This window comes from Elephantulus edwardii, unplaced genomic scaffold, assembly GCF_000299155.1.
Source record: "Elephantulus edwardii isolate Elephantulus edwardi_28Jun2011 unplaced genomic scaffold, EleEdw1.0 scaffold00094, whole genome shotgun sequence".
In the NCBI taxonomy this organism is placed as follows: Eukaryota; Metazoa; Chordata; class Mammalia; order Macroscelidea; family Macroscelididae; genus Elephantulus; species Elephantulus edwardii.
In genome coordinates this window covers 9,708,303-9,735,738 of record NW_006399844.1, presented here as the reverse complement: position 1 = coordinate 9,735,738, position 27,436 = coordinate 9,708,303, and the positions used below count along the sequence as shown (strand labels likewise).

The window sequence follows — 27,436 nt, the reverse complement described above, 5'->3', positions numbered from 1 at the left end:
CCCAGAAAGCCAATGTCAACTTCCCCATCTAGGTTCTCTCTGGGTGCGAGTCTTCTTAGCTCCCAATATCAGATGAAGGTGATTTCTCAATGTGTTTTCACATGTGGCTTTTGGAAACAGATATCATGGAAAACTGCAGTCTCCTCAGCTCAGCATCAGTGTTAATCCTGACTCAACAAAGTATAGTTTTGGGAATTGAGGGATACTGGTTATTAGTTTTTGTCAGGGCAGAACTGAGACTTCTTTTTCTTGCACTAATAAAGAGTAAATGAATGGCAGAAAACAAAAAATCAAAACAATGACCGGCAAAAAGTCTGTCATTCTTGACATTTTTGCGAGCGATACAATTAGTCCCAGTTTGTTCACAATAAAAAAAAAATAATAAAAAAAACCACAGCTTTTTTTGCAGGTCTGCCCTCCATTGACTTATAACTCCCACCATGCTGAAGTTGGCTTGTTGGTATCTCTAAGAATTTATGAAGAACAGAGTTTTCCTTGAATAGTAAAAGAACTGTGGACATAAAGTAGAAATTTACAGTATAGGTTATCAAGAACTGCTGAGTGATTTCTTGTCATGAGCGTAAAATCCACAAGAACTATTTTTATTTATAACTCAAGCTGGTGGCTGAAAGAAAAGCAGCCTCTGAATGTAGTGAAACCTGGTGTTCTGAAGAACCTTGCTGTAAGATTAGTGTGTCATCAATCAGGCTTTCATTCAACTATCCTGGAGGCACAGAAACAATTTCTGATTGGTTTACTTATCTCCTGGGAAGGCAGAAGGGAACTGGGGGAAAAAAATTTTTTTTCTTAAAACTGAAAATGGGGAAATGTGTGTTAGAAAAGACTATTAGGAAAACTGTGGCTTTATCTCAGCTAGACCATGTCAGAGTCCATCAGTCTCAGTCTTGAATGAACACTGCTAGTCAGACTGACTAACAAGACGGGCAACTTCTCCCTCCGGTTTTTGCTTATTCCAGACAAGGGCATGAAATCAGTGGCTGCCAAGAGTCCTGGAGGTGTGCCATCAATGGAAAGCATACAGCAGCAACAGGATGGTACACACGCCAATCACACCACCTAGGATGAGTGAGTCCCGCCGCTTCCTAAGGTTGATCCGTTGGATCAGGCTGTTCACAGCAGGAAAACGATCTTTAGGAAATCTTTATTAAGGTCATATTTGGAAGGTGTCTCTTTGGATAGAAGTTACAGAAATCAGAGATCAGAGGAGTCCAGAAACAGAAAATGTTAAGAAATAGATAGGAAGCCAATCACACTGCGTGAGTTTCAGCAAAGATCTAATGGCTTGCCTAGGACCCAGTATCCCAATACATTACAGCATGGCACACAAATAAGAATAAATGAAAAGAATTATGACAGAGGAAGAATAAAAAGAAGAGAGATACCAGCTACCATCAATCGGCTGTTCAAAACCAGGCTTCAGCAGCCAGTCCATCACTGCTCTACGCCATCTCTGGCCCTCTTCCTGTGACTTTTTTTTTTTTTTTAATTATTCTAATTGTGATTTTAACAAAAGTTTACAGAAAAGTTGGATTTTTGTTTCTTCACTGTTGCACATATTCCTCCCGCCTCCATTCTTCTGTCTTTTTTACCTTCTCCCCAGGAGACTAGGGAGCTCTGCCTAATGGGTTTTGAAGATGTACCTGACCCTTTGTCCACAGGGAGATTTGCCTGGACTCAAGCAGTAGGTGGGAACTAACTTGGGTCTATATAATTGGCCACTGGTGAATTATTACAAATTTTTATTTCGCCTTGAAGTCATTAGGTAGAACATGGTAGGAAAATGGGTTAAATGAATATATAGCATAACGGAAAAAGCAGAAAAAAAATGAAAAGAATATAAAAGAAAAAAGATAGAAAATTCTTAGTTTTAGGGGCTTTTTAAAAAAAAACTTTGCTGCACTCCAAGAGAAGTAAGGGTTTGGTAGGAAAGACTGACTTGACCAGAGAAATATGATAAGGAGTTCAAGGCATCTTGGTAGAAAGATGAACAAAGCAGAGGACACAAAGAGGAGAGGTGACAAACTCTAACAAACAGCTGGAAAAGGCTTCAGTGTTCTAAATAATCCAGTTGTCAATTTCTCTCCCTCTTTTCAAAGTGTTAAAAGTTTTGGCTAGATAAAAATTCCTTTATAATGACTAAGTCAACCAGTGGATAAAGAATTGCCAACCCAAAGACAAATGGTTCAACTCCACCAGCTGCTCCTCAGGAGAAGGCTCTGCAGTCTCCTCCTGTGTGATCTATTGCCTCTGAAAACTGCTGGAGGGTCAGCTGTGAGTGGGTTCAGACTCAGTGGCAAACAGCTAGCTTCTAAGGAGCCCTTATGGTTAAATGCTTGGCTGGTAATGGAAAGATTGGTGGTTTAGAACCATTAGCTGCTTGGCAGCAGAAAAGATGCAGGAGTCTTGTTCGGTAAAGAGTAAAGCTTTGGAAACCCTGTGGGGTTCTACTAGTCCTTGTCCTACAAGGTTGCTCGGAGTTCAAACTGACTTTACAGACAACACAAAGCAACAAGAGGTAGTTTCTGCTCTTGCTGGTAACCAAGTCATTACACTTAAGAAACACAGCAAGACTTCATGTAAAAAATAATGAGGAGCTAAAATGCACTATTTACTTGCTATGGAACCCAAGGGAAGCTACGTTTCTGAACTCAATTCTTCTTTTGTGGAATAATAATTCCTATATTTCTTCCCTATTAGCAGTGATACCTTAGATAATGGCCACAGACATACTCTGTAAACTGTATAGTATGTCTTGAAGTGCAGTTTCATATTTAGGATGACAAAACAATTATCACAGAAAATTGGTAAGATCAACAACTTCAGGATATCCTTTTCCATAAAAAAAGATGGAAAATAAAAAGTGACTTTTAAATAGGACCCGAAGATACTCAACTTGTGAAAATTAGAGGTCCTTTTCCCTTAATTACTTGAGGAAGGAAGTTTTTCCCCGTAAAAGGCTTGACTTCTACGAAAACCAACAAAATGTTGCAAGACAGGCTTATCAGCTTCCCTAGAAGTATCTTACATTGGGAAACAGAGGAATTAAAAAGGCAGGCTCACTCAAAACCCACCATCATTGAGTCTAACTGACTCCTAGCTGACACTCTCTAGGGTTTTTGGGTCTGTAAATTACATAGAAGGGGACTGTCCTTCTTTCTTCCAAGAAGCAGTTGTGGATTTGAACCAATAGTGAGGTCTTTGGGTTAGCCGCACAACTCCTCACAGACTAAAGGTAGAGGTCACAGTAAATAAGGGAGAATGTATTAAAGAATTCAGCTTGTGCATAGCAAGTTATGCTGAAAATATTCTTATCAGCAGTGATAACCCTTCTTAGATGGCTGTCTTCTTTCCTCTTCTACGAACCTATCACTAGGAGCGGGAGGGGGAAGGGAAGATAAAGCAAATAATTTATGCCTGTTTAAAAATAATGTATGCCTTAGAGTCCTGACATGACTTTAAAAGTTTTCTACATGCAGAATAGTATGTGAATAATTTTCAAAGTCACATCTGCAAAATTTTCTAAATCAACTATTCTGTAACACAATACTATACCTCCAGTATGCAAACTTTTAGAAATTATTCTAAACAAATTTACTGTTAAAAACTACAAGTGATATTCAAATTATGTAATTATTGATGGCCTCAAGATGATTGTAACGCTCTGAGAAAAGGCAGATTTCCTTACCCACCTTAAATTAAACCCTAAAAAAAACAACAAAAGAGCAAAACCATACAAATTTCAAACCTTCTTAAAGGATACTGGCCAAGGTGTTCATTTTGCTTTGAATTGACTTCAACATTCCTCTCTGTGAAGTCATATTTTCTTTTGTTGCCATAGCAATACTGCAAAGGGAGAAATGAAGATTATTAAAATGGCATTTAAGATTATCCTGCATGAATCCACCAGGCAGTCAAGACAACTAAGACAAACAATTTCATTTTGAAAAAGATTGGGCAGAAAAATATTCTATTTTTTTTTTTAATTTCCACTTCTCAAGTCCCTGTCCCTACTGATCCTGAAGGACCACTGTTGTAATGTGGTGTCTTTTTGTACAACACAGTAATTCAGTTCCTAGTGCTGTTTACAAAACAACAAATGAAATATCACACTAACAGACAAAGCACCTATAACCAAAGCTTCTAAAAAGTTTTAAAAGGAGTGAGCTACTAAAATAAACTTAGGAAATATTGTCAACAGGCAGAACCAAAAGTGGGGGAAAAAGCAGCCCTCAATTTATGAGAAAAGATCCCCACCATTCTGAAATTCAGTATGACAAGCAATTAGCCAAAATCTGGAACATGCATGCAAGATTATGCTGACTTTCTAAGCCAGCTGACGGACGGTGCAGATCATTAAACATGACTGAGAGAAGGGAAGAAATCACCATGCGGAATACAATCTTCTACTCATTAGTACAGTGATGAGTACTGGGATCTTAAAAGAACCTGGGATAATTTACGTTATCACTAAAGTCAGTACTTTTCCATAGGTTTCACGTAGACATAAAAATTCCAGCAGGCAGGTAGGTATTCCATTTGATATATAAGATCAATGGTGTGCTTTAGATATTGAGATTTAAAAAAAGCAATAGGGGAATAAAGACTACTCAGTCAGTCTGGAAACACTGCAAAGGAAAAGGCCAAGAGAGATGAGGACATTCTGGGAAGGTCTTGGTCAGAGGAGATTGCTGACCTCATCACTGCGCCATTTTCCACCATGGAACAATACAAGACTTGAAGCTCCAAGTTCCCTCTGGTTTTACTGATTACAGAGGACTCAATACAGAAGACTATGGACCTGCATGTACAGAGAATGTAGCGATGATATGAATGGCTCCCAGTTTCTGCAGCTGGAGGAGATAATTATTCAGAGCCAGTGAGACCTATGAGCAGAGAGCTAATAATGTGCGAGCTGGTGTGATGGCAAGTCCCTATGAGGAGAGTGTCCTGGGCTGTCTATCAGCTGATCCATCACTGCGCAAAAGTCTCAAAACCACAAAGCTAAGGGAATATGTTTTTGTCTCAGACAGAATACACTACTATGTCTCTTACTGGAAGAAACTACTGAAGGGATCATTCCAGGCAAATGTGAAATTTCAAGACTTGAGAAGGAGAGAACAAACAAACGTGTGTAAGGAGACAGATCAATGGATATTTACTGTAACACTGTACAGAATAGTAAGAAAGAAAATGAAACACTCCCCCCCAAAAAACTAAAAGAAAATAAATAAAAAAATATATATATGCACACACACACACACACACCAAACCTGGAATGGTTTAATATAGTATAATTACACTATGAAATATTTGATTATTAGAAAGAATATTTCTTTTATTCAGATGATGTTTATATCAAGTGAAAAAGAAAGCCCTAAGATATGAGGTATATGCATCTGCATCTCTTTTACAAAAACAAAACACTATTGTGTTTGAATGGACAATGAGAAAGATATCAGAAAGACACACCTGTTAAATTGCTTCAAGGGATAGGAATCATTGTCTTTTTAAAATATAAAATAATAAAGAAGTAGGGAGCTCTGGTGGCTTCAAATCTACCAGCTGCTCCCCAGGGGAAAGGTGGGTAATCTCCTCCCGTGCGATTTACTGCCTCTGAAAACATGCAGGAGGATCAGTTATGGGTTGTCTCTGACTCAATGGAAATCAGTGATGAGCCAAGTAACAATTTCTAAATTTTCTCAAGACCCCAAAAAAGCTTAAGAACTGGGCTTTTAAAGCAGAACCTATGAAAATAACTGTACAATAAGGAGATTAGTGGAATTTATAGGCAGAATTGCTAGAATTCTAAATTACAACCCTCAACCTTTCCAACTGTCCCCAGCCCAGGAATTTAAAAACAAAGAAACAGCAGTCTATAGGATGCCTCTGAGACATATGGAGATATATACCAAGAGGGCTAAAAGAATTGAAAATATTACAGCAGTTACCATTATCTGATTTTATTACTCATTCATTCACTCAACAATCATTTACTGGGAACAGGGGTGGGGAAGGGAGGAAATGATGCAACAATGTATTTTTTAAAAGTGAACTGGGGAGGGGAAAGGAGGAAAATGTCCAACAATAAATGAATGAAAATCCAACTTTTCTGTAAACTTTCATTAAAGCCACACACAATAAAAAATATCAAGACAGAAACCTCAAATAAGCATTTACTGAGAACCCATCATATGGCAGGTCCGTTCTAGACACTGGGATCAAGACAGTCAACAAGAACAAGAGCAAACCTTACAGAGTCTGCACCATAGTGAGGGAAATAAGCCATAAACAAGTAACATATATTAGTGCAGTAGGTGGTGGTAGGCACTATGAAGTAAAACAGCAATTACTAAGGAAAAGGAATCATGGATGGTCAGGATGCTGTGCCTTTTTAAAAAAATTTTTTAAATTTATTTTTATTTTTTTTTAGAAGCTGTGCTTTTAAACAGATTGGCATCCAAGGCCTCCTTGAGAAAATGACATCTGAACAAAGGAATGAAAAACCCAGGTGACTCAGCAGAGATGCAACATTACAGATCACCTACTATAAGACAGGCACTGTACTAGACATGCCATTCACATTATCTTTAATCTGCACAATTCTGTATTCTAACTATGCTGCAATCCCAAAGGCATGTGGTTCAAACCCACCACCTGCACCAAGGGAGAAGGTTGGACATTCTCTTTGTGTGTGATCTACTGTCTATGAAAAGCCGCTGGAGGGTCAACTATGGGTCAGTTCTGACTTGATGGTAAACAATAACAACAATAGATACACAATCCTATATCTCAAATCGTAAAACTATGACACCTCCAAGAAGTTAGTATAATTTTTTTTTAACAAAAAACCAGACCTGTTAAGCAGCGCAGGCAAGTTTCAAACCTGGACGTAGGTAAAAGTAGAAAGATTCTGGGTGTATTTTGAAGACTGAATCTGACGGACTGGACTGACAGTGTAAGAGTCTGTCATGGAGGACTGTCGGCGTGTCATAAGCATGCATGCTGCATGACAGCCAGCTCTTTATTTATCATGGTTATTGTTATCTCCTGTTCTAGGCACACTGTTGACAATAAACATTAGGTGAACAAACTAATGTCTGCTTCTGGAAAATGGAACCAAGACTGAGGAGGGAGCGACATGGACTACAAATCTTTGTTATAAAGGCATAATACATTGATAAAACAAAAAAGATTCTTTACTCAAGAAATCTGATGTTACATTAGCAACGTCTACTTCACAATAAATTGAATTTTAGATTAAAAAAACAGTAAGTATGTTTGTGTCATCAAGTTTTTATTTGTAATTTTTCTGTTTAGGTGTGTATCCAAGATATAACTTGGTACATTTAAAATGTGCTTGCTGTTTTTATTTTCTTTTAATCTTTAATGCAAGTAAGTATGGATAACATGCATAAAAATTTATGACAGAACATATTCTAGATGCAGTTTTATAATATACTTATTTTATGAAAATGTTAACATTTTATGTAAAGTGGACTTAATAATAGTATCTGTGATGTAGGACATCATAATACCTAGAACTGCTTAAAACATGTGCAGAAGTTTCAAAGATTATTCAAGTACTTCCAATTCCAGATTATAGTGAAGCAAATACCAAATGATTTCAAGCACAAATATATCAACATTTATCGCTAAGACCTAAGAACACTTCTTTAAAAAAAATAGAAATGGTTTTTGCAATCACTTGTTATGCATCAGAGAGTTGGACAATGACTAGGGAGGATAGAAGGAGAATTGACGCCTTTGAGCTGTGGTGCTGCAGAAGAGTATGGAATGTACCATGGACTGCCAAGAAAACAAAAAGACTCATCGTAGAGAGGATTAAACCAGGCTGCTCCTTGGAGGCAAGGATTCTGGGGCTTCGTCTGACATACTTTGGACATGTTGTAAGGAGAGACAGGTCCTTAGAGAGGGACATCATGCTGGGTAGAGTAGAGGGACAGCGCAGGAGGGGAAGACCCTCTATGAGGAGGATTGATCCAGTGACTGGGGTAATCAGGATGGGTGTGTCAGAGGCAATGAGATTGGCACAGGATAGAGCAGGGTTTAGGGCTGTTGTACATAGGGTCGCTATGAGTCGCAAATGACTCGATGGCACATAACAACAACAAAAAAATTCACCTTACAAGGTATTTTAAATAACTTATATTTTAAAATAAGCTGAATAGTCAGACATAGGGTAATATATTCTAAACCCAGGCTGAGAAATCTGAGGCCCGTCTTGAAATCATATATTCTGTTTTTTTAAACTGAGCCTATCACCATTGCCTGCACACTCTGATTCACAAGTGGATAAAGATTAAAAAATCATTTCTGTAAAGCACTTTGTAGCCCTTGGAGAGTGGATATTATCATCATACATTATGTTATTACCTTGTTGAATATGCATGATTTCCAGTACCACATAAAGTATATCTAGACATACTTTCCCATCTCATTCCATCATCTGGAGTCAAGCTGAGTCAAACTAGGCTGTTGTTATTTCAAGGATCAAATACTAAGAGCCAAAACATAAGCTCCAAAGAATATACAATGCTTTTAAAATGATAAATCATTTATGTGCTTACTGGAACATCAACTTTCTTACCTATTCTCTATGGCTTGAACTCACTTATTTTGTAAAACTAGTTACACATGTAGAGCTTTATTCACTAAAAGTATTAAGTCACAGCCAATAAATCAACACCAAAGTCTAAACTCAGCTATATAAATAATTATAAAATGCTCCAAAAGTACAATTTTTTACATACTGAATATATAAAAAAAGAAATTATTTGATACTTAACTTTTATATTTGTTTATGTAAATAATCAACTAGCTTTATATTCAATGAAATTTAAGTTGAAAACAAAGGCAATTGCTGAAAGGCAACTGCTGAAATAAAAGGTATTCATATTCTATTTCACTTCTTAAGCAGCAAAACAGCAGCAATGACTTAATGGTCCTCAATTTTCCTACCCTATAAGAGACTCCAAACATTTAAACACATTATTAAATAAACAACAAAAATATTTTAAAAAATTTTTGTTTGTATTATACTGGTTTATTTATAAAGTTCGAATACATTGTTTTTCACACTGGATCTTTCCCATTTCCTTCACACTCCCTACCCCACCAAGTCATGTGATTAAACCCCTCCTCATGCCCACCCTCACTCTCTTGGATCCTCATTTTCACAGAAGAAGATATTCGAATGGCCAACATACTCATGAAGAAATGCTCAAAGTCTCTGGATTCAAAGCAAAACAACCACAATGAGATACTGTATAAAACCATTACTGTAGAATGAGTAGGAGGATGCAAGGGGGGAGGGTGAAAGCAGAGGGGTGAGGATGGGGGATTAATCAGAGTGTTGCACAAAAAACCTCACTGCTGTTGGTTTTTGATTCACAGTGACCCTACAGAGCAGACGAGAACTGTCCTAACTGGTCTCAAAGGTTATATATTATGCCTTCATTATCAGCCCTTAAATAGGTCAGAGCTGAACTAAAAAGCTTAACTGAGAAAGTCTGGCCCTACAGGAGCATACCAAAAAAGGTGAGGGAAATAAATGGAAGCAAGGAAGCAAGCAAAAGGTTTAAAAGGAAGCTTTCAGTGAAAAATCCCTGGCAACTTGTACTGATGAAAAATCCCAGGCTTCATGTACTGATGAAAATGAAGCAGATCACCAGGGAGTCATCTCTGTCAACAAGCAGGTAATTCTGTGAACCCAGTTCAGATGGAAGAGGCAGTACAACAAATGTAAACAAAATTCCAATACATGATTATTATCAGAAAAGATTATGTCCTCAGATGATTAAATAAATGATAGGAATGCATTATAAATAAAATAAGAATCCATCAGTCCATACGGATATAAATAGATATTTAGGAAATGAATACTGAAATATTTAGAGGTAAAAGGATATCATGCCGGCAATTCACTTAAAAAAAAACAAACCTGAAAAAGCAAATGTAAACATTTGCAGAAGTTGGATAAAAGACATGAGAATTCTTTACAACTTTTCTGAAATCTGAAATTGTTATTTAACAAGAAAAAACCCACAAACAAAAAAATTAGCATTTTCAGATTACCTATTATCAGCGAGATGTTTTACCTTATCTTTATAGCTACCTTACAGGGTATTATAACCACTTCCATGGTTTCTAATAGATAAGAAAATGAAGGCTCCAAAGGTTAAAGCAACTTATACAAGAACAGAGATCTACTAAGAAGTACTGTCTGCTTTCAAACCGCGAAGCCTATATTCCTCCCACCAGGTGGCAAACATTAATGGTTTAGACAAGGCTCTGGTTCTTGTTAGCCAGCTTTGGATTTAAGAATATAAAGCAACACTAATTAGTCATGTCATTCTGAGCAAATCAATTTCTTTTTTGAAGACAGGATTAATAATTAGTGCCAATTTCCTAGACTGCTGAGAAGACTTAAGTAAACCAAAGCACGTGAAGTACTTCAGCACAGTCTAGAGGCCCATATTAAGAACACATATGTGTAACTGTTCACTAAACTGTCTCCATGTACTCCATTTTATCTTTCCTGAAAAACAAAGCAGTACATATCAATGAATTCTACAGCACAGAATTTAACTGACTTTTTTGCTGCTATAAAGTTGTTGTTACGTGCCATCGCGTTGCCTGGGACTCATAGCAACCCTATGTACAACAGCCCTAAACCCTGATCTATCCTGTGCCAATCTCACTGTCTCTGAGTGTGGAGGGACAGCGCAGGAGAGGAAGACCCTCAAGATGAGATGAACTGATTCAATGACTAGGGTAATAGGGGTAGGTGCTATAAAGTAGGTATTTAAAAATTTATTAACCCAAGAGAATGAAGGAGTTCAAGCCAACAAAAGATCCTAAGAAAGACCCTCAACAAGATGGGCTGACACAGTGACTGCAGCGATGGGCTCAAGTATGTCAGAGATGATGAGGATGGCACAAGAGAGGACAGGGTTCAGATCTGTTGTTCGTAGGGTTGCTATGAGCTGTGCTTGACTCCATGACACATTACAACTAAACTTCTTGTTGAGTACCCCGGAGTTGGCGCAATTTCACTGCTGACCTTCCAGCAAATTTGCAGAGCCAGTAAATCCCAGAGGAGGAGACGGCCCAATTTTCTCTCTGGAGCAGCTGGTGGATTTGAACCACTTACCATCTGGAAGCAGGAGTGGCATCCACTTCCTAAACAACATGACTCTGGAAACCATGAACTTTGAGAAACGACGATAGTTATAGAAAGGCTTCAGGTCTTTTGTCCATAGGGTCGCTATGAGTCATGCTCAACTTGATGGCAATCAACCACAGCCACCACCACTGGGTTGGCAGCGCTGATTCCTGATCACTAAGCCACCAAGAGCTCCCTCTGATGAACTATTTCATTATTCTTATAGATAACACTAAATGTAACCCTAGTGGATTTTGTACACCTGCTGTGACAGAAACCAAGTGCACATAAATGTCCTAAGATACTTACCAAATCAAATACTTAACAGTGCTTACCATTTAAAAAAAGGTGGAGATATATTGTTGGTTCAGGCTGCAAACACTGAGTTAACTAGAAACAGATATTTAAGCCCAGCTACTCTTTCACACTGACAGCTATCTAACTCACAGTGATGCTCCACTGGGCTTCTGGGGTTGCAAACAGCAACTGGAGACCATCCACCATGGAGCTGCTGGTAGATTCAAACCACTGTAAACTCTTGACTTTTTAGTTAGTAGTAATATGGACCCTATGGACCACACCACCAAAGCCCCCTTAATTAAGGGTAACCTTAACTGGTTCACTGAATTTATGTGTAAACAACAGAAAGTAAAAATGATTCCTACCTTATAGTTTCTTCTATCAGTCGATCCGAGCTGCAAATAAACAGAAAAATTCATTTTCTGGCATTATTATACATATTTAAGACTTATATTTAACTTTTCTGCATTTATAGATACAATTCCCCCTCCCCCACCCCAACCACCACTTTTAGTCATTTCGGTAAACAGAAAACCCAGAATTTAAAAACATCTGGAGAAAATTCTAGAATCAGAAATAAACTTAATTTATTCATCTACTGTCTTAATTTCTGTCTTATTTTTAATTGTAACCTTAATTCTGTCCCATTGAGATATTGATAAAGTCAGAACAGTTACACTGACAACAGAAGAAATGAAACCTCCAATTTAAGCAACTCAGAATTGTCATTATCATCTATTCACAACCTAAGAATTACTACTAACTTGTTGGGACAAGACAGATAATATAGTGTTAATGTCTGGATATATTATACTTCAAAGTTCCTTCCCACAGATATGGGAAGCTAAACCAAATCTGTTTACCACACTTAATAATTCTAAAATCTGAAAATACTGAGCACATCATTATTTGTAAAATTTTCACCTTTGTATACCAGACACTGAAAGCAAGCAAACAAAAAACCATCCAGGGGTGAAATTTCTATGTAGCTAAAGTAGTAGACTTACAGTATTACATGCAAAAAAATAAATCCCCAAACCTCTGGATTTATTTGGCACAGGACAAAGAATACCATAAGCTGTCATATACTCCTTCCTATTTTCTGGGAGAATTTCAAGAAAATCGTCCATGAAGAATGCAAAAGATCATTACAAAGGCTGAAAAAGAAGACAAGACCAAGATGGATGTCAGATGAGACTCTGAGTATTGCATTAGAGCACCAAGAAGCCAAAGCTAAGGGAAGAAACCAAGAAATCAAAGAGCTGAACAGAAAATTTCAAAAGACAGCTCGGGACGACAAAGCAAGATACTATAATGAAATGTGCAGAGAGCTGGAGTCAGAAAATCAAAAGGGCCAAACTCACTCAGCGCTTCTTAAGTTGAAGGAGTTGAAAAACAAATTCAAGACATGGGTGGCAATACTTAAGGACAGTTTGGATGGAATGTTAAATGATCCAGGAAGTATCAAAAGAAGATAGAAGGAGTACACAGAGTCACTGTATCAGAAGGCACAGAGGAATTACATGAAATAACATATGAGCGAGAGCCTATGGTGATGAAGGAGGAAGTTCAAGTTGCTCTGAAGGAATTGGCAAAAAACAAGGTTCCAGGAGTTGATGGCATACCAATTGATTTATTTCAACAAACAGATGCTGCCCTGGATGTGCTCACTAAGGTGTGCCAAGAAATCTGGAGGACAGCCAGCTGGCCAACTGACTGGAAAAGATTGGTATTTGTTCCCATTCCAAAGAAAGGTGACCCAACAGAGTGTGGAAATTATCGAACAATATCATTAATATTAGATGCAAGCAAAATTCTGATGAAAATTATCCAAAAACATTTGGAACAATATGTCAACAGAGAACTGCCAGATGTGCAGGCTGGATTTAGAAGAGGTCGTGGTACTAGGGATATTATAGCAAATGTTAGATGGATCTTGGCAGAAAGCAGAGAATACCAGAAGAATGTCTATCTGTGCTTCATTGACTATGCAAAGGCTTTTGACTGTGTGGATCACAACAAGCTGTGGCTGACTCTGAGAAGAATGGAAATCCCAGATCATCTGACTGTGCTAATGTGAAACCTATACTTGGACCATAAGGCAGTCGTCAGAACAAGGAGACACTGCATGGTTCAAAATCAAGAAGGGTGTCTGTCAGGGATGTATTTTGTCTCCATACCTTTTCAATCTGTATGCAGAACAGATCATCTGAGACACTGGGCTGTACGAGAAGGAATGTGGCATCAGGATTGGTGGAAGAATCATCAACAACCTGCGTTATGTGGATGACACAACCCTACTTGCTGAAACTGAGGAGGACCTGAAGCACTTGCTGCAGAAGGTCAAGGACTGCAATCTTCAATATGAATTGAAGCTCAACATCAAGAAAACAAAGATTCTCACCACTGGGCCAATTGGCAGCATCAGTATGGATGGTGAAGAGATTGAGATAGTTAACAGTTTTAGTTTACTTGGTTCCACAGTCAACACTCTTGGTAACAGCAGCCAGGAAAACAGGAGACAAATTGCTGTGAGGGAACTCTCAAGAGTATTGAAGAGCAATGACGTCAGGCTGGAGACTAAGGTGCGCCTGACCCAGGCTATAGTCTTCGCAATTACATGCTATACATCGGAGAGTTGACTGTGAAGAGGGATAATAGAAAGAGAATTGATGCCTTTGAGATGAGTGTTGAATATACCATGGACTGCTAGGAGAACAAACAGGTTTGTCCTGGAGAGGGTGAAGCCAGAATGCTCCTTGGAGTCAAGGATTCTGAAGCTTCGTCTGACATACTCTGGACATGTTGCAAGGAGGGACTGGTCCTTGGAGAGGGACATCATGTTTGGGAAAGTGGAGGGGGTAGGAGAGGAAGACCCTTGACGAGATGGATTGATTCTGTGAGTGGAGTGATGAGAATGAGTGTGTTTGAGATGGCGAGGTTGGCACAGGATAGAATGGCGTTTAGGGCTCTTGTACATAGGGTTACTATGAGTCGCCAAGTGACTCGATGGCACATAACAACAACAACAATAAAGTGGCAAACTTGGAAATCAAAGTTATTATATAAATTAGGAAACAAAGATAAGCTTTAAAAAATGCCACGTTGTAGAAATTCCATATGATCCCAGCTATTCCACTGCTTGGAATATATCCCAAGAAAATGAGAACTGAGGTACAAACGGGAGACTTGCACACCAATGTTTATAAAAAGCCCAAATGTCCAACCACAATTGAATGGATTGAGAAATTATGGTACATTCATACAATAATACATAATACACAGCTCGCAGGAGCAATGATTTTGTAAATTACTACCTAACTTGGGAGGGACTGGAGAGCATTATACTGAGTGAACTAACTCAGCGCACAAGAACAAATATTGTATAAAATCGTTATTGCAGAATAAGTATGAGGATCCAAGAGGGAGGGGAAGAGGGTGGAAGCAGAGGAATGAGGATCTAAGTGGGGGATTAATCATGGGTCTGTACAATTTGATGCATGGGGTCAGGGTGAAGGAAATTCAAAGAATCTGGTCTGAAAAACAATATATTAGAATTCTGTAAATAAACTAGAACACTAATACTAACCATCTTGGTGGTGGTGGTGGTGGTGGTGGTTGCTGTCAAGTCGGAACTGACTCATACCTAGCCAGCAGGTTTTTCTGAGGCAGTAAATCTGCAGGCTACTGTCCAACCTTCTCCTGCAGAGCAGCTAGTGGATTTGAATCACATGCCTTTGAAGTTGAAGTTCAGCTTCTTACCACTAGGCCATGTGATACTAAGCAAGTTATTCTTTATCCTCAGTTCTCATAATGTAAAATAGTAATGGTAGTAATACCTCCTTGTCATTATGTGCCCTCAAGTTGACCATGATTCACAGTGACCCTATGAACAATAGATGTGAATTCTGTCCTATCCTGAGCCAACCTCACTATCTCCAACATACTCATCTCCGTTGCCCCAGTCACTATATTAATCCATCTCATCTAGGGTCTTCCTCTCCTGCACTGATCCTCCACTCTTCCAAGCATGATGTCCTTCTCAAGAATTGGTCCCTCCTGGCAACATGCTCAAAGTATGTGAGACAGAGACTCGAAATCTTTGCTTCCAAGGAACAACCTGATTTCACCCTCTCAAGGACAGACCTGTTTGTTCTCTTGGCAGCCCATGGAATGTTCAATATTGTTCTCCAGCATCAATTATTGTTCTGTAATCCTTAATCACTGTCCAGCTCTCAGATGCATAGCAAGCCAATGAAAAGACCATTGCCTGGATCAGGAGCACCTTATTCTCTAGATTGACATCACTGCTCTTCAGCACTCTGCAGAGGTCCCTGACAACAGACTTTTCCTAAAGCAATTCGTCTTTTGATTTCCTGACTACTGGTACCAAGAGTGTTGATGTAGATCTAAGCAAGATGAAATTGTTAACCTCAACCTCTTCTCTATCTACCATGATGCTGCCAGTTGGCCCAGTGGTGAGAATCTTTGCTCTCTCGATGTTGAGATGCATTTCATACTGAAGATTATAGTCTTTGGCCTTCTGCAGCAAACGTTTCAAGTCTTCCTCAGTATTGGCAAGCAAGGTTGTGTCATCTGCATGATGCAGGTTGTAGATGGGTCTCTAATCCTCCTCATAAAATCCAGCCTCCCAAATGATCTGTTTTGCATATAGATTGAAAAGGTATGAAGAAAGGATATATTCTTGATGCATTCCTTTATTGATTTTGAACCATGCAGTGTTAGGAGTATTAAAAACTTTTTATCTGTAAGTGATTGGAACAGTATACATGGTAAGCACCAAGTAAACACTTGCTATCATTACAGTAGTTTTGCTATTATCACAAGCTCAAGAGGCAGTTGTCAGAACAGAGCAAGGAAACACTGCATGGTTCAAAATTGGGAAGGGTGTACGCCAGGGATATGTCCTGTCTCCATATCTTTTCAACCTGTATGCAGAACAGATTATCCGGGAGGCTGGGCTCTATGAGGAGAAATGTGGGGTCAGGATTGGTGGAAGATCTATCAACAATCTGTGTTATGCAGATGACACAACCCTGCTTGCTGAAACTGAGGAGGACCTGAAGCGCTTGCTGCAGAGGGTCAAGGACTGCAGCCTCCAATACGGATTGAGGCTCAATGTCAAGAAGACAAAGATTCTCACCACTGGGCCAACTGGCAGCATCAGGATGGATAGTGAAGAGATTGAGACTGTTCACAGCTTTAGTCTGCTTGGCTCCACAGTCAACACTCTTGGTACCAGAAGCCAGGAAATGAAAAGATATTGTGATGGGAAAGTTTGCTGTTAGGGACTTCTCCAAAGTACTGGAGAGTAATGGTGTCACTCTGGAGACTACGGTGCGTCTGATACAGGCCATGGTCTTTGCTTACCATCAAATCAGAACCAATTCATAGTTAAGTTGATCTCAGGGCAATAGTTTCAGGAATTCACCCAGCCTCCATAAAGATCTCCAGATAGATTTAAAATTCTATTCTGCATACAATCTTCACCATGATTCTTTTATAGAATTTTTAATTTTATGTTTGTTTTACAGACTCTCTGATGCTCAATACTGATGCCAGGGCAGTATCTTGTTATTCTGGTCACATGGCAGAGGAGGCAGCTGCTCAAGTAGATAATCAGCCCTATCTTCCAATTTCTCTTCCTATTCCTTGTCTCAGGCTGAGACCAACTGTTGTATCTTGCAGGAACACTTAAAAGCTTTTAACATCCCAGGCACTGATGCAATGAACCTGAATGAGAAGAAGCACTAAAAATGATGTTATTTTTGTTTACCATCAAATCAGAACGAATTCACAGTTGACCCTCCAGTGGGTATTCAGAGGTAGTAAACTGCATAGAAGATTATCCATCTTCCTCTTATAGAGTAGCTAGTGGATTTGAACTGCCTGCTTTGGGGTTGGCAGGGCAACTCCTTATGACTTTAGATGCTATTAGGCCAGTTGACTCAGATGTCTCATAAAACCACCCACCCAAACCCCAAAACAAGAAATCAAATCGTATATTATTTGGTTGTAGAAAAGTAGTCTCAGCAGCTACTTCGCTCCCTCCTTATTGATGTAAATATATCATAACTTTGCTAGTTCATCTTGTTACAACAGGTATACAACTTATTGACAGCAATTATATTAATTGGCTTTGCAAAGGCCTTCCCCCCGCCCCCATTCTTTTAAAGGGAAGCTTAATGCTCTATTAGCAATAATGTCCTCAATTCCCTAACCTGATATACAGACCTAATGCAATTCTTAAGTATACAAAGATACAAAGATAAAATTCATATGTAAACTCAAAGGAATCGGAGTATCTAAAACAATCTGGGAAAAAAAGGAGTAAGTGAGATGACTATTTCACAGCACTACAGTAACCAAGGCTGGTGGTCCTTGGCAGAGGGAGAAGCTATTAGTGGCACACACAACACAGAGTCCAGGAACTGACCTGCACAAGCATGTCCAATTTGTTTTCTACGAAGGTGTAAGAGCAGTTCAATGGAAGTAAGGGAGGTCTTTTTAGCAAATGGTGCTGGAGCAACTGGACACCCACAAGTTTTATTTTAAAAAAAATCAAACTAAGACTTGGACGTCAGACAAAAATTAACTCAAATGAATCATGGTCTTAATTGTAAAACTAAACAACTTCATAAAAAGGAAAACTGTCAAAGACCTCACTCAAAGGATTAAAAAGTAATCTTCACTTTGGGAGAAAATATTTGCAAATCACCTATCTGACAAAGGACTAGTATTTAAAATGTATATATGAAGAACTCTCAAAAATCTGCTGTAGAAAAAAAAGTAAACAATCCAATTAGAAGATGGACAAAAGACAAGTATTTCACCAGAGGATATAAAGATGGCAAATAAGAACAGTGAAAGATGTTCACCATAGTATTTACCAGAGTAGTACACACTTAAAAGGGTGAAAATTAAAAATTAGGGACAACACCAAATGTTGGTGAGGCTGTGAACAAATTAGATCATTCACAGTTTGATGGTGGGAATGTAAAATGGTACAGTCACACTGCAAAGAAGTCTGGAAAAAGAAACATACCACTATTGTATGATGGAGCAATTTCACTCCTGGGCATTTTTTTTCAAAAGGAAACTGATGCTTACCCAAAACTCTAAACCTTATAAGCAGCTTTAGAATAACTAAAACAGGAGGTCTTACAGTGGGTACATATTTAAGTAAACGGATATATCCAAATTATGGAGTATAAAAGGGTTGTACAAAACAATAAAAAGGATTGTACTATTCACAGAGGCTGAATTCCAATATGTTGATCAGAATCACGCTAAGTGAAACAGGTAATCTCAAAGATTACATGTTGTATGCTTCTACAGGTGTAACATTCTTGAGAGCAGAAAGCCTTAACATTGATCAGAGCCTGTGATAAGCAGCAAGGCCTGACTTTCCTCAAGACCAACGTAAACTAGCTGGAAACAGTGAGCTGGATTTCATCACAAATTCATGTGCTGAAGAATCCTAAGAGCTATGTTTAAATAATACTCTAAAAACCACCACCACTACCTTCTCTCAATTAACACTGTAATGAAAAAACTTTAGGACTAAAAAAGTGATTCCATGTTTATATTTAAAGCAATTTAAACCAATAAAACCTAAGACCTTGGAAAAGTCACTTAGATAACATTTAAAATCAACCCCTTTGCAAACCTCATTAACTGATAAGTTCTCACCAACCCATCAGAAAAGCACTTTATCAAGTCCAATGGTGATGAAGCTGTTTTCATTCTATAAAGTCTGGATCCTACTTATTTCTGTATTAATAACTTGTTGAAACAAACTGACTAGAAGTAATCTGCAGTAGGACACATACACACACATATATTGTTTTGGTGCTTACAGAGTCTTAAAAATTTTCCAAATTTAATTCATTACATTTGGAAAATACAGGCAAAGATGAAAATAGAAATGAACTATATTCTGTTCTCCTTTGACATTAATTTCATGATATATTCCCTTTCAGTCTGGATTGCTGTTGCTGCTGAGAACCATAGAGTTGATCCCAATTGATAGTGACCTCATGTGACAAAATCAAACTGTCCCACTGGATTTTCTTGGCTAAATCGATAGGACAGACAAATAGCCTGGTCTTTTTCTCCTTGGAGCAACAGAGTAGGTTTAAACCATCAACCATTTGGTTAATAGCTAAGTGCGTAACTACTTGTGCACTAGGGCTCTTTTCCAATTTGGGCAGACCAAGAAATACCTTTATTTGCTTTTTCCATGGTTTAATCCATTCTGTTTATAACAACATGGAGTTATCTGGGGACAAAAAGTTAAAAATGTGGTGGACTCCAAATTCTATTGAGGTAAAGGAGAGGGGGAAAAAAGTGCAAATTATTAGCAATGAGATCTTGAGGAGGCACTTTTCCCTCACATACCCTCCAATTCCTTATCCAAAAAAAAAAGGTTGAAATTACCTAGTTACCAAAGAAATGAAACTGTTTAAAAATCTTCAGTTCTAAGACACATTATTTTTTTACCTCAACTACATTTCTTTCTTTTAAATTAGATTGTTTTAAAATTCAAATAAGAACAGTTTAAAAGCTATATATGATTGGGTATTATGGTTATGACAAGAGTCCAGAATGAAGGTTGCATAGTGGAGTGTACTGGGGTGGGGTGTGGGGTGGAGTATTGTATACCAATGAAGGAATTTTTCTTTTACTTTTCAAAGAGAAGAGAGAACTAGGGTGGGGTGGGGCAGGGAGAAAAAGGCAACAATGAATGAATGGAAATCCAAAATCTCTGTAAATGTTCATTCAAAAAAGTAAAATTAAAAACAAATTCAAATAATCAATAATTAATGACTTAATGAATATGATCTGAGAATTAAGACAATCATATAATTCAAAAGTAGGTAAGAATGGAATTCAGGGTTTCACCTGATCATATTTTCAACTTGTCATTTTCCCTGCAATTAATTTCCTTTTGAGATGTAACTGAATCAACAAATGCGACTCCTACAGCATCAATTCTACAGAGCTTTTTTTGGTGGCCCACTGCTAAGAAGCTGTACCGCAGACCCAAAGAGGCATGGTTTGAATCCACTGGGAATCTCCTGCCATTTGATTTACTGTGTCTGAAAATTCTCTGGAGGGTCAGCAATGGGTCAGTTCCAATGTGACAATACACAACAGCAGCAGCAGCAGCAGCAATATGGCATCAATGATTTATTACAACAGTGACCACATAAAAACACACAACAGAAAGGAGTCAAGTTCTACTCATAGCAACCCTACAAATGAACAAATTTTTTTTCTCCCCTTATTTTTTTAATAAACAATACTTTGGTGCCAAGGAAGGAGTAAAAAGTTAATAAAGTTCTTAACTATAACAGAAACAGCTTAAGAAGCAGAGTCATGATCACAGTTTTTCAATAGCCATTCTTTAGACATACGGTTTAAAGGGCTGAAAAAATAAGCTGAATCATGAAAAATATACAACATATAAAAAAACCACAACATACTAAGAATTATTTTTGCCTGTTCCTGAAATCTCTAAAAAACAGCTTCATTTTGCCTGGATCCACAATTAACACCCTTGGTACCAGCAGTCAGGAAATGAGACACATTGCACTGGGAAAATCAGCACTTAGGGATCTTTCCAAATTATTGAGGATTAATGATGTCAGTTTGAGGACTAAGATGAGTCTGATTCAGGCTTTCTGATGCATCTGAGAGCTGGACAATGAAGAAGGATGACAGAAAAAGAACTGAAGCCTTTGAGCTGTGGTGCTGAGGAGGAATGAACATCCCATGGATGGCCAAAAGAACAAACAGATCTGTCTTGGAGAGGGGACAGCCAGAGAGCTCTTTGAAGGCAAGAATGATGAGGTTCACCTTACATACACTGGCCATGTTGCTAGGAAGGCCTATTCCTTGGAGAGGGACATGATGCTAGGATGGGTGGAGGGTCAGCAAAGAAGACGACCTCTGACCAGGCAGAATGACATGGTGATGGCCACCACTGGTTCTTGTGTGTCAGATGTGTGAGGCTGGCACACAGGGTTCAGATCTTTTGTTCAAAGGGTTGCTATGAGTCCTACTCCACTCAGTATCTAACAACAACAACGTATCAATATAAGGCACCCTGCTTTACTTACATAAAAATGAAACAATACTTTTCATTTTATTTGTGTTTCTCCCTTACAGATTACAAATGAGAAAATATAATGTTTCACAAACATAACTCTAGACATCCAATAAGCATGGTCAATCCCGACATTTATGATTCCAAAGATTAATCCAAATCCCACTGCTGCTGAGTATCTTCTGACTCACAGAGTCCCTCTCAGGTTTCAGAGGCTAGTCAGTCTTTCTTTCGTGAACTGGCTGGTGAATTCAAACTGCTGATTTTTGGTTAACAGCCTAAGACTTTAAGCACTATGCCACCAGAGCGCCTATAAAGAAAACAGTAGTTAGTTATTTTCTCCTATATCTCAGAATGTGGGTTGTAGTGAAGGTTCAAGTACTTGGCTGTCTGAACTTACCTCACCAGGTAGTCTGTGATCAAGAGCTGATGTAAAAAAAAGTACTGTGATAACCGAGTAAGCCAAACAGTGTAGTTGAACTAAATCAAGATGTTGTAATGCCTTTTATCTCTAACCCCCTTCTCCAGTATCCATCTTAATTCTAATCTTAATAAACTATTTATATGTCAAAGTCCACATCCTCTGTGAAGAGGCCTCACCACACCTGCACATCTCTTCATACTGTAACAAGAGTCGTTCTCCCAACTCTGAGGTCATAAACTCGTTCAAGCAGCATATTATGAACAGTATTTAAGATATGTCAGGTGGCATGCTGTGCACTAGGGATAATTATCTTAAATTTGTAAAGCTTATAAATTTTTCACATACATCATCTCATTCAGTATTTCTTTTGTATACTACCTGACAGGATATCATAATTCTTTGTTTACTATTTCTCTAACTGTGAATGAGTTCCTTGGGGTAGGGAGTGAGTCTGAGCCCGCTGACTCCCTGGAGCCTACTACAGTACCTAGCACACAGGAGACACTCATTACATTCTTGATAAATGAATGAGTAAATGAGTAACAGACAGTGGTTAGATTAATAAAATATCAATCAGTAAGGATTAATGCAAATAATCCTTAAAAGTGTCTACATGAAAGGGGGAAGACATGCTTATTATGCAAACACATTTAGGGACAGAAAATGCCTTTCAGTGGCACAGCATCTCCACCTCCAGCTCCAGTTTTACTGTTAAACACAGTAAAAAAGCCAAAAGCATAGTCATGTACCAAGTGAAGATGGACTGAATTAATTAACAAGCTACAACTTAAGAAATATGTGTTCTCAATGAAAGTTCCAACTGGGTCATTCTGATTTGTACAAATGGATATTTTCATATAAATATTAAAATAAGTGAAATATTTAAAGCAGAATTAATTTGTTTTGCCCTTTATCTCAATATGCTAGAAAATTACACCACTCCAGACATATAGCACTTTGATAATTATCAAATTAAAATATCTCACCAAAGGAATGGTAGACATATGGCAAAATAATCAATACTACTTTAAAAAGTACTAATTTTTTTTAAAAAAAAGTTCTAGTTCTTATAGGCTAGAAATTAAATTTCTACTATGCAAACAACCCTGATGGAGTTAAAGGTAGCATCTCATGATCATTGTATATTTCCACGGTTTCTTTCATTCTTCCACTTAAAAGCTGTTGTTTTCTCAGGACCACCTGGCAATTATTATCTTTATAAAGGTATCTTCTTTTTGAGGTCTTCTTTCACACGGAAAAGATACAAAGTGCATTACGTGTTGTGTAATTAATCTAATTAAGCAAATAACAAGCAGCAAATATAAGGTTATAAATGAGGCTGAAGAGTAACTACCACTGGTCCAGGTGACTTGGGTTTACTCATTAGCTTAGTGAGCCCCTCTCTCAACCTCAGCTCAACAGTGTGTAACATTCAGGTTTTTATTTCAACAAAAGTACATATAAAAGGTTCATCAACAGCTGAGAAAGTTAATGTCAAATTCTTGTATGTCAGGAGTCTACTATATGTTTGACAGGGATGGGCAAATCAGCAACTGGCTATCTTAAAGGGGGAATACAGGACATGAGTCTCACATGCTTTCATGGAAGTTGTTGGTGTGATGATTTTAAGGGCGGGGTGAAAAAACCCCACAGTATAAAAGAACTAAATTTACTATAAATGAAAGACTGTATGGAACATAATCTACATGCATGAAATACACTGCACATGAATAAAAATATTAATTTAATTTAATATTAATTTTTTAAAAGAGTCTACTATAGTTTCCCATTCACAGGAGTTACAATCTATTACTTAACTGTTGTTAGGTGATTACAACTCATAGTGACCCTATGAACAGAGCTGAACCTTACCCTCTATATACTACAATAGGGGGCAGCAGCGGTTCCACAGAATTCTCACCTTCTACATGGGAGACCAAAATTTGATTCTTAGTCAGTGTACAGCGCAATTACCACCTGTCGTGAGGCCTGAGCGTTACTATGATGCTGAAAACAATCAGGCGAAGTTTCCAGATTAAGACAGATTAGGCAGAAGGATCCGGATCATCCATGAAAACTCTCTAGATTTCAATGATCCAATCTCATCAAGTATGTGGTTATCAAAATTAAAATTTAAAAAAATGTTAAAATTTAAAATTTTAATGTCATTTGAGTGAAATTCCAGTTGTATTTTATTTTAAATAAAAGCACTAATATTAAAAGTTACTAAATTACCTCTTATTTTCCAAATACGGTCTTTTAATACAAGAATTTTACTCAAGAAATGTAAACGGATGTTGTTGTTAGGTGCCACAAGTCAATTGCTACTCATAGTAACTATAAACGACAGGTCTGAGTCTCGAGTGGATAATGTACATAAAAGCTTTGAGATTTCGTCTACTTTAGTATTTTTTTTTATTTTCAGAACATTGTGTTGCTTTTTAAAAAAAACTTTCTATTTGAAATTTTATGAAATAGGTAACATATATTTATGAAACATATACATATTTCATATGTACTTTATGAAATACATAACATATCATCATAAAGAGGCAGGACAGTATTGAAGAAGCCTAAGGGAGAGAGTTGCGCTGCCAACCCAAAGATGAGAGGTTCAAATCCACCAACTGTTCTGTCGGAGAATGATGAATAATCACCTCCCATGTGGTTTACAGTCTCTGAAAACCTGCTGAAGGGTCAAATGAGTAGTTTCTGTTCCAACAGCAGTTGACATTGACGAGGTGGTAATTCTATTTTTTTACCTCCTTTGTGGCCTCAGGGAGGTTAGAAATTACCATATTTATGAAGGACACAATATATGGATTGAAATGTGTCCCTCAAAAATTAGTGTGATAAATTCCAACCTTTAAGGCTATGGCTATCTTGGTTTTGTTAATGAGGAAAGATCAGTACAGAGTGCATCTTTTGTCAATATCTCTTTTGAGGTATACCTGAGATTAAAAAAGTAAACCAGGGAAGCAGAGATGGGGGAAGAGAGACGTCAGACAAGAAGACTGCCACGGAGCAGAAACTTTGAAGAGACCTGACCTCTTCCAGAGTCAACAGAGAAGTCTTTCCCAGGAGCTATCACCAGTGTGAGGAAATAGATTTCCTTTAAAACCACCCACGTGTGGTATTTCTGATAGCATTTGCTACTGTTGTTGTTATGTGCCATCAAGTCAGAAATGATTCATAGCTGACCCCCTGGTAGGTTTTCACAGGCAGTTAATCACATGGTAGGAGACTGTCCGTCCTTCTCCTGCAGAGCAACTGGTAGATTCAAACTGTGTGCCTTTGGGATTACAGTATAGCTTCTTACCATTAGGCCACAGAGCTCCCTCAAGGTGGCACTAGATAACCAAAACAGTGAGACTGGATTAAAACCACAAAACAAAAAGTGAAATCAGTATAAATTTTATTTAATGCTTACCTAACATATTTGTGCAACCACAACTCTGTGGTGGTGGCGGTGTTGTAAAGGATTGTAACTCACAGCAACTCACAGCCACCTTGTGAACACTGCCCTATCCTGTGCCATCCTCACAATCTCTGCTATGTTCATCCCACCATAACTTTATAATATTCAAACAAGCTTATCAGCTTAAAAAATGCACAGTATCAAAAGTTTAACTATGCTCTAAGAAAATTCTTAAACTGGCAGCAAATTTCCAGCTGGGCCTATAATTCTTTACTCATTCATGGGCACATTTGCATCTAAATGTATAAATAAAATGCAAATACAGGAAATGCGTGTCTTCTCACATAATTCAACCATATGTGTTTAGGCAATGAAATGAAAATAATTTAACGGGGAAAAAACTCCAACCCACTACTACATACTTTATTAACTGATCTCATTTATTTAAGTGCACCTTTCTCTATATAGAAATTTAGAATTTAAAAAATCATGTGTAACAAATTCTTTGAATTAGTATGTATGTTCTGAACTTTCCAGAAGGCTAATGATTGTTCCAAGCCAGGTCATGTCATATTGCTTCTGCAATACTTAAGGGCCATCTTGTATCACATCACAAAAGTTTTTAAACAAACAAAGAAAACAAGAGAAACAGGTAGGGTCATTTGCTTTTTGAAAAGGTGAAAAGCAGTGGTTTTCTCAACTCTCAGTAACAGTATGCCACAGTGATTCTCTGAAGACAAAATTTAAATAACATTTTAAAGAGGTGTGTTCAGGGAAAGCAATGTGATGTGGAACAAAGAAATGAATCAAGAAATGTGGGTTTAGTAAGAGCCATAGTATTAAATAGTTATGAGACCTTGGCCTCTCTGAATCTTGCTTCTGCACCTGAAACAACAGAAATATTTGCCAAAGAATTTCACCATAAATAAACATAAGGATTTTATTTTATTAAAAGAATTTCACAAGGAATTTACTTTGCAAAGGAAAACAATCTTTTTTATTACTATTTCCTTTAGTTAAGTAGTATTTCCTCTGGTTCTTACAATAAGATTTCATATATACAGAATCTAGACCACTATCTAGTAAACAGCATGCATCCAATAAATATTTGGGGTATAAGTGTCCATATTGGGACGTAAGTGTATATGAATCCTGACCAAACAAGAGGGAATAGGGAAGTTCTGGGTTGAATTATGATCCCCTAAAAAGACATGCTGAAGTGCTAAACCCCAATTCTTGTGAATATATCTCTGTGTGGAAAGAGCATTTCTGAAACATTATCAATTAATATGAAGACACTGGAGTAGGATGAGTTCTTATCCAATCTGAATGATGTCTTATAAAAGAGAAGAGACAGACACACAGAAAGGTAGGCACGGATGCAACAAGGTAGCTGCCTGCAAAGAAATGCCTGTGATGACCAGAAGCAGGCAGGGACAAAATTTCACTAGAGCCCCACTGAAAACCTGAATTTGGACTTCTAGACTCCAGAACTGTTAAACAATAAATTTCTACTGTGATAAGCTACCCACTTTGTAGGACTTTGCTACTGCAGTCCTAGGAAACTAAGATAGAAGAAGAAATAAAATTACATTCTCAGATAATATGATTGCATAATTTGAAGATCCCAAGGTGTTAAAGTGTTTGTTCATCTTGCTCCCAAGGAGCTGCTGGTTTTGAAACAGTAGAGAGGCACCTTCTACGGGTTAGTGGCACAACTCCCTACAGACTATGCCACCAGAGTGGCTTCATAAATTAAAAATTTTAAAAACCCAGGATTTCCGGCGGGAGCAAGCCCTCGGAAGCTCTGACAAGCGTGGTCTTGGGCGGAAGTGAGGCTTGAGGGCCGCAGCCACCGCAGATAAGCAAGGACGGGCGTTTTCCACAGGTACCCAGGATTTCCGGTGGGAGCAAGCCCTCGGAAGCTCTGACAAGCGTGGTCTTGGGCGGAAGTGA

General features: G+C 38.0%; 1 protein-coding gene across 4 annotated transcripts in view; it reads right to left on the bottom strand.

Moving 5' to 3' along the window:
• Window positions 1-830: 830 nt before the first annotated feature.
• The window catches only part of LOC102876079 (Golgi SNAP receptor complex member 1-like), a 50,943-nt gene continuing 24,337 nt past the window's right edge, over window positions 831-27,436 (bottom strand). For 3 of the 4 annotated variants that reach the window (XM_006890994.1, XM_006890996.1, XM_006890995.1), the window contains exons 7-9: window positions 11,872-11,901; window positions 3,782-3,864; window positions 1,025-1,149 (exon numbers count right to left, since the gene is read on the bottom strand). In XM_006890994.1, coding sequence (XP_006891056.1) covers window positions 1,025-1,149; window positions 3,782-3,864; window positions 11,872-11,901 — 238 coding nt within the window. Of the gene's footprint in view, window positions 1,150-3,781; window positions 3,865-11,871; window positions 11,902-27,436 lie in introns of all 4 variants that reach the window. The other variant, XM_006890997.1, reaches the window with a different exon arrangement.